The sequence below is a fragment of the Aptenodytes patagonicus genome, chromosome 6 (assembly GCF_965638725.1).
Source record: "Aptenodytes patagonicus chromosome 6, bAptPat1.pri.cur, whole genome shotgun sequence".
NCBI classification, from domain to species: domain Eukaryota; kingdom Metazoa; phylum Chordata; class Aves; order Sphenisciformes; family Spheniscidae; genus Aptenodytes; species Aptenodytes patagonicus.
The window spans coordinates 63535185-63553367 of NC_134954.1; the positions used below are offsets into that span (position 1 = coordinate 63535185).

General features: G+C 43.3%; 1 protein-coding gene across 1 annotated transcript in view; it reads left to right on the top strand.

The window, feature by feature from the left end:
- The window catches only part of PDIA5 (protein disulfide isomerase family A member 5), a 103934-nt gene that overhangs the window by 62886 nt on the left and 22865 nt on the right, over nucleotides 1–18183 (top strand). The window contains 3 exon segments of the mRNA XM_076340604.1: nucleotides 7107–7177; nucleotides 8234–8397; nucleotides 10938–11068. Of these exon segments, the coding sequence (XP_076196719.1) occupies nucleotides 7107–7177; nucleotides 8234–8397; nucleotides 10938–11068 (366 nt within the window).

The following is an 18183-nucleotide window of genomic DNA, read 5'->3' on the forward strand; positions in this document are numbered from 1 at the left end:
GGTGGGGGTATATTTTTCAAAAGCTAATTTCAGGAGTCCGTCTCAGCCAGGGCTCCCTGTAGGGTTAAAAACAGAGAGAGTGCACTCTGAGAGCAAGACAGAGCAGAAATCTCTCTTCCTGCTTAACTCTCAGGGACCCCTGGGAGGTAGCAGCCTGTGGCTGGGGTTAGCCTTGGAGGATATTCACCCTTTCCCCTGAGCCTTTACGTCAAAAGAAAATATGCTCCAGTGTGACCAGAAATGAAGGCAGAAGCATGTGTTATGCAGGTCGTCAGAGCTGTCATCTTTTAAATCCTGTGGAGGCAGCCTGCAGGACCCGCTCGGTGTTCCTCCCGCTCTGTGCTGAGCCTTCCTCTACCGAGGTATGCTGCTGGCTGAAGGTAGCCCTTCTGCCAGAGCTGTGAGTACGGCATGGATGCAGATGGGGTTCCTGGAGGATATGTTTGGTTAAGCTCTTTTCTCAGTTTGCTCTGATTTATCTTATGTAATGCAGTGGTCTGACTGTCTTTTAAAAAAAAATAAATAATCTGAACTCGTACTGTAACTGTCTAAAGCTGTTAATGAATCTTCTGCTGAGTGGTTTCAGTGATGCTGGGGGGGAAACAGTTATGCCAGCATAGAAAAGATGATCGAGAATTGGATTTCAAATGCTTTCACCTCTACAACCAAGGTGATCAAGTAGGCAGGTGAGGCTTGGCTCGCTCAGTGTGCATGCCCATGTGCCAGGCAGGTGTCAGGTAGTTCATGTGGTGTTGGCCTGTTCCTGTGGCCTGATCAGGAGTTTGTTTGTGTCCATCTGAATCGTTTGGTGGTGACCCATGCTGTGCTATTCTATTTTTCTCAGTGCCCTGAGGCATTCCCCCAGGGACATCTGTGCCTGCCGTGTGTGCTCTGCAGCACATGCATAAGGTCCTCCTGAGAGAGACGGTGGCTGGGATGGGGTCACTACTGCCTCAGCAAGTCATACGGATAAGAGAAGGGGTGACCAATTTGTAGTCATTTTGTGCCCCAACTTCACACTGCAGAGCTGCTGGAAGCAGGCAGGGGCTTTCTTCTGTGTGCGCATGCTGGGATTGGATTTGCACAGATCATTGCACGCACAGATTGACTGCACTGTGAGTTTGTGGCAATGCCAGTGAGATGGTGATAATGGTGGAGATGAGATGCTGTACTGCGCTCCTGTCACTGGGATGAACTGTGCAGCCCACGCAGCCGAGGCGTTAGGCTGCAACCGCATAAATGTAGCATGACTGCAATATAATCCAAACTGCTGAAGTATTTTCCTTCTAATTCTGTATTTCTAGTTCCTCAGAGTCTTTTCCAGGCTGACCTTTCACAGGCTTTGTCTTTTGTAAAGCCATAAAGCTGTTTGCTTGTCACTGATCCCTAAGCAATGTAATACTTGGTCAAATCAAACCTACCTTTAAAAGTACAGTAGTGAGGTGGGGGGTCTGAATTTGTGTATGTGTGCACACATTTCTAGCTGTTGAAAATTTGAATTCTATATCATGTTAAAGGTGTTGAAGCTGCTTCTTCTGATCTTATAAGAAAGCATCAAGCCTTGAAACATCTTTGTCTTTAGGTATCTGGAATTTTACCTGGGTGGGCAGTGCTGCTGGTGAGAAGGAGATGGACGGTTTGGTGGGATTAAGTACCCAGAGGGAAAAGGATGCATAAATTTCTTGAGCTCCTGATCCTTCATAAGGTGATTTTTTTTTTTTTTTTAAAGAAACGTGGAGATCTGGGCATAGCCTGATGGCTATGACCGTTATGACTATTAAGTGAACATACAACCAACACGGTTGCAAATTTGTACCTGTGATTACAGGGAGAAACAGCTGCTTTTGTCATCCTCCCCCCCTGCCAAATTTGTGGATGATTTCCCATCAGATGTCTGCAATGCAGACGGCTAAATTATGCAAGGGAATCTGCAGCTGTTGTAGTTTATGCTCTCCTACACTGGTGAAAGAACTGTAAGTTGCCTCGTGTCAATCCATAGAGCTACTCTTTTACATAATGCATAAGAAATCTTTGCATGTTAAAGACTTCCATGGCAGAAGAGAATACATTTGTGTTCTCGCATAGGTGATAAGAGGGCTGGGACTTGTGTGTATCCTTGCCCTGGCTGCAAGGATTATGTCTCCCTGCCATGCACATACTCTTGCGTTTTATATATACAGGTGTATGTTCAAAGTTAACAACAGGGCACGCATAAGGGCTGGCTATTCTGCTGTGTTGAGAGGTCACTGCTCCTCTGGGATTAGGAATGGAGAAACCAAAAGTGTATCCCCAGGTATTAAATGTTTAAAGAGCAAAGGTGCATCTGAATTTTTTTTCTTTTCTTGAAGTTGTCTGTAAATCTTCCATGAGCGTAGTCTGAGCTGCCAGTGACCCACTTGCTGAAAGCAGGACATACTTTGTGCTTCAAATTTGTTTTCTCATCAGGCTAATGGAGGTATTTTTGGTATGCAGCTATAGATGGATGTAGAGCTGGCATAATACAATAAATAGCTGGTACGTGATAACAGTACTCAAGCAGTCTGTCGATGGCAGAAATGTGATGATTCTTTAAAATCTTTATTTGCAATTTAATTTATCTCTAGGGTTCTTCATGTCAGAAATCCCTTGTCCACAACCGCCTGGGTGTTGGCTTTTATCTCTGCTTGTCACATACATTTCAGATCCTCGGACAATGTTGTCTTGAAATGAGAGGACGTGACCAAAAGCATGGTGTTTGTTTGTGTAGCCATAATAACCTGAAAGAAGCAAACAGTGAATGACAGAGAGAAACAGAGATTTATGTTCTGGGGACAGCACTAAGACAGCATATGCAGGAGCTTAGCTGGAGCTGCTTGACTGGTTTTCTGCCTATCTTCTGCAGGCAAAACTTGATTTTAACAGCAGAAGTGTTTGCATTAGTTCACTTCTGAAAATGTTTGGAGCAACTGTGCTCTGTATCGTGTCTTTGCCATGGTGCCAAACAGGCTGCTGTAAACAAATACACATATGTACTTGGAAAAAAAAGTTGCTTGGTACATTTGTTAACCTTCCCTTTGTCCATGTGCTGCTGGCCCTTGCGTGTTAGTATCGCTCTGTCCACACTTGGCCTTTGCCTCTGCACTTGAGTATGGTCGCGCTCTGGGAAGGACGAAGTGCTGAGCAAGTCTCGTCCCTCTGCCCTGCAGTGGGATTCTGGAGGGAGGTGACTTCTCTGCACTGGGGCAATTTGGTGACCTGTGATTGCTGTCGTTCTGGGGGTGCAGCTGAGCTAAGCTGTGTGACAGCGACTGCACTGAAGGAAGGAGCTGTTTATCTGCCTGGCTGCGCAGTGCAAATGAGAAGATTGATTATAAATAAACGGGGAAAACTGAATCCTTGCTTCATTTAGATATCTGTTTTAAAAATGGTTAGCAAGGGCCTGTCCTGTACTAGATGTCCTAGCACTGATTTTTGTAAGCTTTGACTTTTCTCCTGTCTTGTAACACTCCTCCTTTACACTTACTCCGTGTGTTCTTTTCTATTCGAGCACCTTGGCTCTTGTAGCCTGGGGCTCCTTTTGCGCAAGAGGAGCAAGATGAGGTGTTGAGAGGTCAAAGGAGTTGTCCAGAACTGTTCAGCAGAGCCAGGCACTGAACCCTGACTGGTTTCTGCTGCCGGATGGAGAGTAACTGACTTGCACTTCCAAGGGAGCTACTTCTTTTCTGCGAGAAAAGACTGAGGCTGTGGGAGTCCTTTTGTGCAGACACCTACAAGTCCCTTGGGTGTTTCCCCCAGTCATGACCCAGAGGGGCTCAGAGGATGTCAGTGCTTGGAGTAGGCTGCGGGGCATCCTTGTGTTGACTGCAACCTTTCTCTTCTCACCTGGGATTGAACGAGTAGCTTCCCTTGCTTAGTCTTTTAGTTTTAATGTCAGTATACACTTGACACGACAGTGCGTCTTCTAAGAGCACATCTATCACAGGTGCCCACTACAGACCTGCGGACTTTCCTTCCACTGTCCCAGCAGACCTTATGCAGCACATTGGAGTACCTGGGCTAAGGGCCTGTAGGGTTGTTGTTATTTTCCCATTCATTTTATGAACAGAAAAAGTCTAAAACTAGAGGAACTTAGCCCGGAGAGATACAGCTGCTGCTGAACAACCTAATGTAGCAGTCAAAGGAGAGGCAGTGACCTTGGAATTAATTTAAATGACTTTTTCATTGGCCTTGAGAATTTAATGGCAATCCTCACAGGATTATTGAAAGATAGGATAAATAATCATAGGAGAGATTAATTGATCTGCAGTGTGTAGGTCTGACTTCTAATTCCTATCTCCCCTTTTCTGCAATGGTAGGTGGAAGCAGGCTGTAGCACGCAATATCAAAATTCTTATAAAGATGGCCAGAGAAGCATCATTTATCATGGGAGAAGCTCTTAAGATTTGTTGTCCCTCTTTCGGATTCAGTTTAATGTGGTGGCTTTTTTTCCAGGCTGGCATATTGTGCTGTCCTCTGTCAGGGATGGAACAAGCATTGCATGATAAAGATTTAAGGACTTCAGTTTGCATTTAAGTGCCTTTAAAGACCTGATCCTGCTTTCCCCTTATTTTAAGCATGAGTGAGTTAGCTTTGTGGCAGTCAGTAGTGCCGTGTCTGTGTGATGTTCATGAAAGAACCCGGAACGGTGACACTTCATAGTCTGGATATCTTTCTCCAGAATATTACTTACATGAATTTCAGATGCTTTAGATTGTTGGGTTTTTTTTTTTTTATTTCCTGGGCAAAGTATGCCTAGCTCGTTTGTTTGTTTTTTCTCTGCATAGGTTTGTGAAAACTCGGGTTGTTTGATGCTTTTGGTTGACCAGATCTAATATTAATGGTTGTGGAATACAGTGTAGATTGTGTGGATACCTTATCTCAGGACACGCTGTGTAAAGCCCACCAAGGTGAAGTTACCCCTGCAAAAAAATATTTTTTGTACAAATTTGAGCTAGCTAATTCAGAGAGGTTCCCAGGTATCTGAGCTGGGACTTGAGATGCCTTTTGCTTAGAAGTGAGGAAGAGCACAAAATGAATAAAGTTCCCTGCTCCTAAAAGGAGAAATAAATCAACTCGGGCAGGTGTCAAAGGGAACTGTCAGCCCCTTCCACAAAGCCATATGCCTGCAAGTTTTCTGTGGGTGGCAAATAAATCATTTTGCCAGCCTCTTTCATGCTCTTAACCAAGACAAGTAGTGCTGAGACAGTAACTCTTCCTCAGCCTTTTCCATTCACCTCTGAAGCTGTCACGTCAGGTTCCCAGCTTGGTGGCACATGCTTCCGCCACTGTGTAAAACCAAAGCAAAGCTTCCTCCTCCAGCTGAGACCCCCTCGTTCTGCTGCTCCTAGCACATTAAAGCATTGGGTTTTGCTCAAAAGAAGGATGTGGGGCTTTTTAATGCTGTGGTCGCTATGCAGATGACTGAGCGATATGGATCTTAGCTGGTGTTTGAACTGGAGTTTGGGCTGGGATCAACCATTTGGGTATTTGCTGTAATTCTCAGGTGGGATTTGCAGTCTTTATTCAAATGTATCCACCCTGTTCTATAAACATGCCCTGAAAGTGTTTCATGGTGTGCTGTGGTGGTTGGAGCTCTGCTGAAGTCCCTGTTTGCTGTGGTGAAGTTACGCCTGGATGTCCTATTGCTTCTTGGCTGTGAACGCTCTTTGACTTGTGCTGTATAGAACATGGTTGTCTGGTTGAGTTCAGGCTTAGCTTTGCATCTGCTGGCTTCGGCAGTCATCCCATTAGTGGGAATCAAAGCAGTGCTGAGATTGAGTCCTTGGTTTATTTTCTTTTAGACAGTGGTGTAAAAATAGTCCCAACCCTGTTGCCCATACACCTCAGAAACAGCTTTTGCTGAAGCTGCATTGAAACAGATTTCTAGCTGTATTTTCTGATACTACTTTCAAAAGCTCAGCAAAGTCTGGGCTTTCAAGTGCCCGTTCCAGCAATAACGGCTGAAGAAAGAAAAGCTGACTGCTGCTGCAAACAAGAGGAAAGAGTGCAGCGAGGGATTGCGTTGAGATTACATTGCACCGGGGCAGGCGAGTGAGTGCGTCTGGGTCGTGCCATGCGCCTTGTTACAGCTCTCTGTGTCTCCAGCCTGCGCGCGGGAGCCAGCCCTCACCCTGCCCGGGTGTCGATCTCTGCCGCTCCGTCCCCTTGCTCTGACCCTGCGGGGACTGCGAGTGCGCTGGTCCCTCGGGGGCAATAGCGGGGGCTGCGTGGGGGTGAGGAAGGGGCTGTCCCGGAGGCCCAGCATCACGCCGTAGGTGCTGAAGCGTAACTTCACGTCATGGCAGGAGCCTCACCTGATCCTGAAAGTTCAGCTTGCCTGGAAGCAATTGCACCGGCTGAAAGCAGTTTAATTTACACCCAAATAATTTATTTTAAATCAGCTTTTCTCGCTCATGCATTTATTTTACTTTATCGTAATGTCAGCACTTAGCAGTGAAGTAATGGCAGATCTCTGGAGAACTTCGCACAAGCAAGAAAGCACCATTATCTTGGTTTTACAGGCCCTGCTTATGTTGAGAACATATGTGGTGGTGTAATTACACTGATGTGATTAAATCAGTGCAAATCCTTGCTAGAGGGACATGCTGCACCACTGTAAAGCAGGGCTTATTATCAGTGCAGTTTAATTAAAATTACATTACTCAAGCTGTGCTAGTATAAGCCTCTGCTTAAAGTGAGGAAGTCACGTGAGGGCCTGTGTTGTTTCGTTTTAAAGCAGATAAAGATTTGGAAACTGAAACAGGTGAGGTTGTGCCTCACCCAGGAGCATGCTGGAAGTGATGGGCTTGACAAGTACTGTGTTTATAGTACTTTCTGGGAGGAAACAGGTGTGGGTGCAAATTCAGGGGTCTTATTATTATTTTTTAATAGATTAAATTCTTTGTTTAAACCATAGTGACCACTTTGGAAAAATCCTAAATCATACTACGGCTTTACAAATAAATTAAGTAAAATGCACGCTAAATTCTAGTAAATCTCTACCACATGGTTTTGGATTGTGATAATGGCTAGATGGGTCAATGAATAACCATGGAGTGTACAACTTAATTGGATTTTTTTTTTGGCAGGGTGTGGGCACTGTAAGAAAATGAAGCCGGAATATGAGAAGGCTGCAGAGTTTCTCCATGTAGCCAGTGATGTAAGCTAATTTCCTTTATTATATCCTTCAAATAATCAGTAATAAATAACTGGAGTAATAAAAGTGACTTTTCTCCCTACAACAAATTCAGCTGTTCTCATCCTCCCACAGGACCCTTCAAAATGTGCTTCCAAAGTACAGTCTCATCGCTAATGCATGAGCCCTGCCAAAGTCTTAGAAAGAACATTCTGTCTTGAACGAAAACAAAATGGAAAAATGTTTATGTGTTCTGCTGTAGGCCTTATACATAATATGATCAAATCCAAAATGGATTTTTTTCCCCTTACTTAAAGGCATCGAATGTGAAGAAACATAGGCTTTTATTTATGAATTAGATTTGGAAAAAAACCAAAGGGGGTTGATCCCTCTTTCAAATACCCTGGTTTTATGGTTGCATCGCTCCATTAGCTTCATCTTAAGTGCTCCATCAGCGTGGCTGGAGAAGAGAGATCCAATAATATAAGTATTAGTGTTATTGATTCAGTCTCACGCTACGTACGCCATGCAAGAGGAGAAGTAGGATTAGTCTCCCCCATACTTTAAGCGTCTTCAGTGGAGACATCTAGAGTCCCTTTGTAGTTGTTGGAGAAGGAGGAGATGAGAAAAACAAAGATCAGATGAATCACACCCTACAAGTGTCTGTTCTCCTGTGACTCTAAAGGTGGTCCATGTAAAGATGCCTGCAAGTTAGGGAAAGATGAATTTGCCTTCAAGTAAACTTGTCTTTAACAATGCTCATTTCTTCTGGGAGAAACTGGGATTTGTGGGAGGAAGTGCCACTCCTGGGAACAGCTCTTAAGCATTATAAAGTGAATTATATACAGGGAATCCTGTCAGAAATGGGAGGAGAACAGGTAACACTCTGGTTACATTTAGTCCATAAGATGTCCCTTCATGGTTTTGCATCAGTCCTCTGTGTCTTTCTGTGTGTCTGTGCTGAGTACCTGAGAAAATGAAGGCACCTAGATCTTGAGTGATTGCCCCCAAGTCCACTGTTTCCTGCCAAAGGGGTGTGTGTATGTTGCTGGGATTTACAGATAGTGGTCTCTGTTTTAGAGTCCAGGTGTCCTTGCAGCAGTCGATGCTACCGTCAACAAGGCACTGGCAGAAAGATATCACATCTCAGGGTTTCCCACTTTGAAGTATTTTAAGGATGGAGAGGAGAAATACACTCTGCCACATCTTAGAACAAAGAAGAAGATCATCGACTGGCTGCTAAAGTAAGTTTCAAGGGTCTGAGATCGTGTTTGGGTTCCTGATTGCTGGCTCCTGAAGGCTGCTTTGGTGAGGAAGTCAATCTTAAACCTAGCTTCATCGACTGCCTAAATCCCTTGCTAACAAAAACAAATTGAATTCCAGTATTCAAAGCCATACAAACATGTATGTTAATTATGGTCTCTAATACACCAAATCCTTTATTTGCTGCGGGGTTTTTCATAGTTGTCCTGGTATTTCTTTCCCAAAATAAATATTTTTCAAATATACCCTAAGCCTCTCACTGGAGAAGGAATAGCAATGGCTCTGAAAAATAAACAGAACATTTGTTGTTCCCTCTTTATACTAAGCAGCAGATTTCACTGTTAGTAACTGAATTTCTGCAGTTGTACTTTTCTCTTTCCAGCATTTCGGAGCCAATGCCTAGAATATCAGCTACGTGGGGCTGAAGGAAAGCCAGAGAGACCAACAAAAACAGCACCTTTGTCTGCACTAACCAACTTTTCTTGGGTGGTGTGCTAAAATATGCAGAATTAAGTTGATGTATGATGAAAATAATTTCATTTCAAAGAAGTAAATCGCTGGTACAATTCTCTCTTTAAGTATTCTGGAATAAAATACGCATTTCCTTTAGGTACTGTAAGCCTAATGTATTTTCTGCATTATTCAAGGGGAAAAAAACTGCCAGCGTTTTCTGAAGTTTTTAAATCGTTTAACCGTTAAGTGCAGTTGGTGTGAGGAATGCAATCTTAATTTTTCCCCTCTTATTTGGTGGAGGGAGGGGGCTTGTGTGGGGTTTTTTTGGTTGTTGTTTTTTTTTCGTTTTCAAATTACATCTCTGAGTGCTTCAAATCAGGTAATAGATATGGTCTGGCAGCATCTTTGTAGCATGTTGGGAAGTTTTATCTATATTTTACATTTAGATACAGTATTTCCTTGGCCTCCCTGCATACTCAGGCTCCAGGCTGCTGTATCAATACTAGATGTTAAGTCACTGTCCTAGTGTCACCAGTTTGTTGGAGTATTTTGAGCGCTGCGTGATTTATATTGAGTTAAACAGGTTGACTCTGCCTGTACATATTGGCAGGTGAATAAGCAATGAGGAAGAGGGGAAGGGGTGTTAATCCTTTCTGGATCGTGCTGTGCCTCTGGAAGACTTTTGGCTGCAGCCTGAGGTAGTCAGCAACACAGGGGAAACCCAGACAACTTGTCTCCTGCTCTTGGCTGCTGGATGTTCTCCCAACTAGAGATGCAATAGAGTAAGATCCTTGTTTGCTGACCAGGGATAAAATTGTCACAGCTGCACTGAAGTTGGTGGAAATGGGGATGCATCTGGGGTGCAGGCTGGAGATAAAAGTACAGCTTGTGTAATCCTATCCCAATGAGTGGTCTAGTCGCAGCCATGTGGATTTTGGCTCCAGTCCCTCTGTGGTGACTGTAGTCTGTGCTGCCGCACTAGGTTGTTACCAGTATCTGGGTAGCTTATTTCAGGTCAGCATGGGAAGGTCTGGGTGAGATGAAGTCACACCTCTGACTGTAACTGTAATCGATGATAGCTCACACGGACTGTGTTCGTGTGAAAATTCAGACCAGCTGCCCTAATTCTTTTGCTAACAACTGGCAAATCGGTATCGATGGAAATACGATGGATGTCCACCAAGTGACCTTGAGTAGGACTTTAAAAATCGAGTTTTTCTCCACTTGGTTTTTATGTACCTGATACAACTTAAAATGGTGTCATTCAAAGTAACAGGAAAGTCTGAAAAGCTAATTTATTACCAAGGCGACATATGAAGGTCTTTATACTGTGGCACCATTCTGATGATTTTATATAAGTAATCACTATTTAAGATACAGCAGGAATGAATTTAATGAGTCTGAGAGAAGTCTGTGAGCTGGTGAATAGCAGAAGTTTTGTTAGAGGCGCTCTAGATGTGCGGGATTGCTCTGATCTAGTCAGTATGTGCAGTCATAATTGAAACCTGACATTCTCTTTATCAAGGTAAAATATTCCAGTTCAGTCACCCCAGTCTTCCAAGTGGAACGATGCTGATTATTGCATCCTGGCTTTAATATCTGAATTAAAGAGAAGGTCATGAATTTCTTTATAGAAGTTTGCATGATAGTGATAAAGAGTACAAAAAGGATTTTTGAATGGAAGATGCTGTTCTGTATCGGTTGCCTTTTGATTCCACCTGCTTGCTGTTCCTCTCAATTCATGCCTATGGATGGCACAGTGATACAAGAGCAATGTTTTTTCCACCCAGATGTTGGATGCAATGTAGGAAATCTTTATTCTGCGTTCCTACTCATATGCCTGAGTATGATCACTTAAATTATGTTTTTATTGAGTTCCAGAAATTAACTTGCACCTTTTTTGTTGTTATCTGGTGTTGGAAATATCAAGCATGTTTTTCTACTGCACAGGCACCCTGAAGGATTGTTCAGCCTCAGTTCCCTCATGGTAGTTATGACCAGGACGTGATGCCCCTTTGCCTGCTTCCAGAAACATTTTCAAAACAATCTCATTTCCTTTCTTTTCTAGTCCTGAAGCACCACCTCCACCTGAGCCTGCATGGGAAGAGAAACAGACTAGTGTTATCCACCTTGCTGGAGAAGACTTCAGGGAGTCCTTGAAGAAGAAGAAGCACACCCTTGTCATGTTCTATGCACCATGTGAGTAAATACCTCTCTACGTGGATGGGTTTTATAAACCCTACAGTTTATGAAATCCTGAATTAATTCCCTTGCTCTCCCCAGACTTTTAAGGGTAAAGAGCTGATTCTGAATATAACTGCATGGGACCATCATTGGCACCATCGTTTGTATCTTTATAAACAGAAACAAAACAGTATGCGGCATTTATTTAAAGAGTTACTGCGTTAATGCAGACACCAAAGCAGGCAGGGGTACAAAACCAAAACAGATTTATTTTCCTCTGCTGCGTTTTATGGTCCATATAACAAAATGTGATCCTTTGTAGTAGCACAACGGACATGGAGAGCCTGACTCATTAGTGCAGTGCTTCAGTAGTGAAATCGATGTAGTGGTGTAGGAGGAATCAGTCCCCAGAGGCTGAGAACAAATTTTGATGGAATAAATTTTGTCTGTAATAAATCTACATTTAAATCTCCACTGGGAATATGGGCATAGCTTCCTCCTCCCAGATTGTTTTGCGTGCATCACACGCATACTTTCTTTTTGAAGCTCCTGAGAATATTTCTAGAGAAGTTTTGAATCAGGCCCTTTATAAATTAGGTGAATGAGAGGGACCTGTTCTGTTTTCCTGTGTTGTCCCAGAGACAGGCAGACTTGGTACAGGTTCATAACTTTTGAGGGATCTGTCAAAGGGAGAAGATAATCCTGGCACTTAATATTAAATTAACTTGCTTTTATAGCACCATGACTCAGCCCCCCCAGATGCAAGAAAAATTCTTCCCTATCACGTGGCCAGCCCTGCAATTAATGGATAACCTTCAGATAAGCAGTTACTAACTTGTTCCCATTAAACTGAAGGTATTTTCCAGAAAGGGAGAAAAAGCTCAGGTCCTTAATGTTTAATCAGGCAGCCCCTTATTTTGCTTTTCTATTAGAGAATTAAACATGAATGCTTTTGGGCTCCCACGAAGCCCTGCTGGATGTGGGATGTGGGAGAAGGGAGGGGTACAATTCAGAAGGGAGATTTCTGGAAGGTTGTAAAAGAAAAGGGAAAGGGACTTAATCCCTTCTCAACTCCAGTTCCCAGCACCTATTGACTAAAAATTGCCCATGTGCCAGGAATTTCTGATTCATGGACCTCAACTGGTTAAGAGCAAGCAGTAACTTTAAAATCAAATGATTGCACATGAAATGGTAAAATTCAGGAGTTCGCAGTCTCTTGAGTTCTCTTTACTCGATGAGTGACTTTCTGTGGAAGAGAGAGATTTATTTCCTTTTTGGTTTTTAGCTGCATCTTTTTAAGACACTTAAATTCTTGGTCTTTTTTTAAGGCCATGTTTAAAGCAAAGACACTACGTGCAATGAGTATGTAGCTCTCAGGGTTGAAAGCATGAGGCAACTTGCCTGATGGGCTAATTATGATACTGTTGTTTGCGGGTTGACTTCCATCCTTACACCAGGAGGGGTGAGTAAAGATCAGCCTGGCCCTGTCTGTATGAACGGGCTGTAAAAGCAAGGCTTGCATGATGTAAGACTGTTGGGTCCTTTGAGGCTGCCCTTCAGACACGTTCTTCTTGCACTGTTTTGGATACAGTGCTGCATGGGACCACCTATATACAGGACAGAGAGGTGTTAACTGGAACCACTTCTGGCCCTCCCATGACTCCTAAGACAGTCAGCGTTGCTGTTGTGTTGTCAGTATGTGGGTCATGCACAGTTTCTGATTTGTCAGCTTTGTTCTCTCTAAATGTGGAAGTGTCTGTGTGCAAAGCAGAAAGCAGGCGCACAAAGGGAGTACAACAAGGCTGCCCTTTGCTGGGTGCAGGGGAAAGTAGCAGATGAATATTTTAAATCTCTGGTTTCTGTGAAATAATCATTAATGCAATAGAATGGTACAAATCATTCTATTTTTCAGCTTTTCTGCAGTGATAATGTGCCTCCTGCTAAATTTGATAGATTAGCTTTTGTTTACCATTTTCTCAATCTTGAGACCTCTTGGAGCTTACATTGCCAATTAGTCTTAACTTGCTTATTTTAGTGCAGAAGGAACACTGCTAAAATTGCCAGGCCCCATTATCTCAAATAATTTTCTTTTTCTATTCAGATCCACATCTTAGGTCAGTGCAGACTCACAGTATGTTACTCCATTCACTTGTGACTCTATGACAGTATTTGTTACACTTACACATATGCTGAGATATTTTAAGATTGGAGGTGTGTGTATACATGCATATATAAAGTATGTTTATATATAAATATTTATGCTAAGAAATGTATCTCTCATCTGTCATTAGAATTTAAAGCGGAAAGTTGAATATTCTGACCTTTGTAAAGCTTTCAGCTCGAGTGACAAACCTTTAGGCAAAGGCCACAGATATATATCTTACATGCAAATTAAAATGAGATCTGGCTTTTCTGTGGCAGCTTCCAGTCCAAATTACTTAATATGTATAGGAGAACCATTAATCTGCTGCTATGCTGATAACTCTGGACTGAGCTGAGCAGTGCTTTAATGGTACTAAACAGTGGTTCACAGTGATTTAGCTCCGGAAGAGAAGACTGCTACATCCACATAGAAAAGATGGGGAGCTCATTACTCCATCACCCTGAACATGGGTGAAGCATAAAGGTTATTCCTGGTGCCTGTGGAATATTTTAAGGACTGAGAATCAGAATCAAAACTCTTGAAATTACTGGGGAAAAAAAATCCACTCCTGTGGACTTGACACCCACAGAGAGCGATGTTCTTGATTTCACATTCCCATTCTTCCCCGGTGACATCTCTGTGCACTGTAATAACTGATTTGGGGCAGGAGGCAGCAGTAGGGGCAGGTCCCCAGTACTGACTTGGGGCAAAAGTGCCAGCTGTAGAAAAACTAATGCTACTTGTGCTAATAACTGCCTTGGAGCTGTTCTTCATCCAGGTGTCCATTGGGTAGGTCTGTACCCTCTGTGGCCACCACGCCATGCAGGCTCATGGTGCGGGCTGGCACTTGTCAGTGCTTCTCAGGGCTAGCACTTGGAGCAGACTGCTGGCATCTGTGCTGCACAGCACCTGGCCCGGCTCTTCTCTGGACCCTTGTGGGGCTCTTGTGGTCCTAAGATGTAATTGTCATCCCACTCCCTTATCTCTGAGTTCAAAATACCTAAAATAAGAGGGCAATGATGCAGTCTGCTGAAGTGAAGCATGATGCCACAGGTATGTGTTGTGTCCTGGGGACTGCCATGAGGGGTTTGAGGAGCATTTGAAAGCAGCAGGCTTATTGCACCAGCATTTGAGAGGCATTTTGGGAGGGTTTATGAGATCTGTGTCTGTATTACCTCCACAGACTCCATTCCTTGGAGTACTGGATACCATCAACTACTCCAGGTTTCCTTTAGTAACTGCTTGGCTTCATCCAGAAATGGGGAGAGGAGACAACTAGTCTGAGTATGGTTTGGTTTACATACATAGTCTGGTATGTGGATGATCAGGATTTGGGGGGCTGTGGACCAAATCGGGGAGTGAGCCAAATGGACAAGAATAGATCCAGCCTAGCCCAGTTAGACTGCAGTGCTTAATCAGCTATGGCCAGAAGTACACACACGTCTGTGGTCTACGTCCAGAGCTTGTTTCAAGACTCGCAGCATTAAACGCCTAGCATCCTGGACTGACCAGTTTGCATCAGTGCCTCTTCTGGGATCAATGCACTGACTTTTCTTTCTTCTTTCTCATGTGGCCTCGCTGTTTGTTCATATAGCTTATCTGAATGTGTTTTATCTGCATTTTTACTTTTATGTGCTCTCTTCACTCTGTTATCCCAGATAATTGAGATTTGAATTCGCTAATGCATTAAATTTTAACCTCCTCCTACTATAGCTCTGAAAACTGCAAAATAGAAGCAGTTAGTTGTGATTAGTTGTCAGAATCACAAAGGGCAACAAAGTTCCAGTAAATAACATGTCTTCTCAATTGGAGATGTTTTTGCTGCATTACTCAAACTGAATTAAGGGAAAAAAATGTGATTGAAGCTAGGTGAGCATTTTTCAATGAAATATGGAGATGCAGATAGTTTTTCAGGAGTGTACTGTGTTTATAACCCAAACTTCTGTCTGGAGAAGCCCTTGGAGTCCTACATGGAATTTCTTGTTGAGGCAATGCAAAGACCCATACCAAATTAATGACCATCACATATCTAACTAAAACTCACATGGTTCCCTCTTCTACCTTGTTCATCCCTGGGATTTAATAGGCCTTTTTGATGTCATAATTTGGTGATGTGACTGTCAAGTTTTAGCTATTCTTGGGTGATGCTCCCTCAAACTTACGCTGGGTCTTTTCTGCGCTTGTAGAAACAATTCAGAGCTGGGGACACAGACTCCATAGATGGACATCTTCAACTGCATTAGGCAAAGCATCACCAGCAGGTCAAGGGAGCTGATCCTTCCCCTTTACTCAGCGCTGGTGAGACACAGTTGGATTGCTGTGTCCAGTGCTGGGCTCCCCAGTACAGAAAGGACACTGACATACTGGAGTGAATCCAGTGAAGGGCCGTGATGGTGATTTAAGGGTCTGGAGCATCTGACATATGAGGAGAGGCTGAGAGAGCTGGGACTGTTCAGCCTGGAGAAGAGGAGGCTCAGGAGGATCTTATCAGTATGCATAAGTGCCTAATGTGGAGGGTAAAGAAGACAGAGCCAGACTCTTCTCTGCAGTGCCCAGGGACAGGACAAGAGGCAACAGCAGAAATTGGAATGCAGGAAATTTTGCTTAAACATAAGAGGAAGTGGTTTATTTTACTGTGGGGGTGGTTGAACACTGGAACAGGTTGACCAGAGAGGGTGTGGAGTCTCCATCCTTGGAGATACTCAGAACCCAACTGGACATAGTGCTGGACAACCTGCTCTAGTTGACCCTGTTTTGAGCAGGGGAGGTGGACTATAGATGATCTCCAGAAGTGCCTTCCAACCACAGCAATGTTGTATGTTTCTAGGAATAGTAACACTGGAGTTTGAAATACACAGTGGTTTTTTTGTTTTGTTTTGGGGTTTGTTTTTGTTTTGTTGGTTTGGGGGTTTTTTTACCCTTTCCATCAAGTTCTGATTTTCTCTAAATAGGAAAGCCTTAATAACTACTAATTCTTGCACAGAAACAGAAGCTGTCCACTTGTGGCTCATAAGAATGAGAGACTAACACATGAAAACACATTCATATCATTTTTTGGTCGAGATTGCTGCCTCCAAAGAGACTACAAATGAATCAACTGTGTCAGAAACAGGAATTATATATAATAGACCAGTCATTAACAGGTCTGAATGACCAGGGGGGACACTTATTTTTTAGATCAGTCACTTTTAGTGGAAGGGCTCGGCACTGAGCAAGTTCATTCAGTTCCTACTTTTGTAAAAACACAAGGTAATAAGCGTTCTTAAAAAATAAAGACTTTCAGCAGCAATGAGAAATAATAGGGGGAAAATGCTCCCTTTTAATGGTTCGTAAGGGTGGCAGTTGCCAATGTTATTAACTTGCCAAATGGCCTCAATTTGTGGGACTCAACAGGGTTCGCAGAATGGGTATTTTTAATAAATACTTTGCTGGGAGCTGATTTCCGGTTCTCTGTTCAGCAGCGAAACTTTCACTTCACTGGAAATTATTTTTGTCACCTGGAAAAGGTTATTTTCTGGTGAAGCCTGACCCACAGGGGTTACGCAAAGAACACCCAGAAATAAACCCTACTGAGGATGATTTTAATGAGGTATTTTTGTATTGTACTGTACTGCGGCAAGAGGATGTGCAATTAAGAGACATCAGCGTCCTTGGCTCTTCACTTAAATTTTTTGTAGGGTTTTTCTTTCAGGGCTGGAAGAAGTGAATGAGGGCGCTTAACCTGTATTGCATCTGATAAAATCACAGAAGACTTTGGGATGGTGTTTGAGCCATTAAAAGGCTGTGTGTTGTTCTAAGCTGTTAGTGGGAGATGGTACCCGGGTATTGTTCTGATGTAAAACAGAGAGAGTTCTTCGTCTTCCAAGTCAAGCAGGAGTCTTGACATCATCACTGTCTGATGGGTCATCTGGCCATCAGTAAGAAGTAAGAAAGAAATCGGATAGAGATTTCTTCAGCAATAAGAAATCAAATAGGGATCACGTTTTTTCGGTTCTGACTAAATCAGTCCTGCCCATCCCTGTGTGTTTCATCAGCAGTGCATAAAATGCTGAGAGCTAAAGCAAACTTGCATTAATTTTACCCACAGGTTTTATTCAAAATATTAATCATTCTGTATCCTGGTATGCTCCTTCTCTGTCTTTTCACAGTAAAAACTGCCCAGTTTCTTCTGTCCGAGTTACGCATCGAGGAATATACAACAACAAAAAAGCAATTAGCTGAGAGTCCTTGCCAGAATGGGTTGCACTGTGTGCGGAGCGGGTGCAGAAGGTGTTTTGGCTATTAATGCTAACAGCCAGGAGGCCAGTATGCTCCTCCAGCCCTGCTAGCTTGCTTGTGGGACCCAAGCTGTCATCAAAAACCTGTTCTGAAGAAAGCGGTATTGTTTCCTTTTCAACCCTCCCATTTTTTGAAGTATGCTGGGACAAAGCTGGTTGCACTGTATCTCAGCCTTTGCACAGGAAAGTTTGGTGAGATAATGCTCTGTTCTGGCTAAGCAGGACTGCTGTAACAAAACATGGCAATTTTGACTGACCATGAGGCTTCAGCCAGTGGCTGCTGGGCCTGAGATGACCGGTCTGGGTCTCAGCGCTGAGCAGACCTGCGTGGCATAGTTCTGTATGAAGGATGCATGGAGGGTGCTAAAATACTCAATAGTTGAGTTAATGGGTCCAAATGCAGCGGGCAAAGCAGCAACACAGATGAATGCAGTGTCCCATGATGGCCTCGGATTGGCTCCCACCAAGAGGTTTTCCCGTCGCTTGCAAGCATATCTGGTAAAGTTTTGATTAGGAGGCTGTATGAAAGAGCCTGAACAAAATGTGCGTGTTTGTAAATGAAGCTTAAGCTATCAAAAAATTATTAAAAACATGCTGAACAGAAAGAATCCATTTCAAGGCAAAAACCCTTGTAGGGAAGGATTTTCTGGTTGTTGACTGAGGCAGAAGCGAGGTCTGGACCCTCTGATAATGAGGCTTTAAATCCTGCG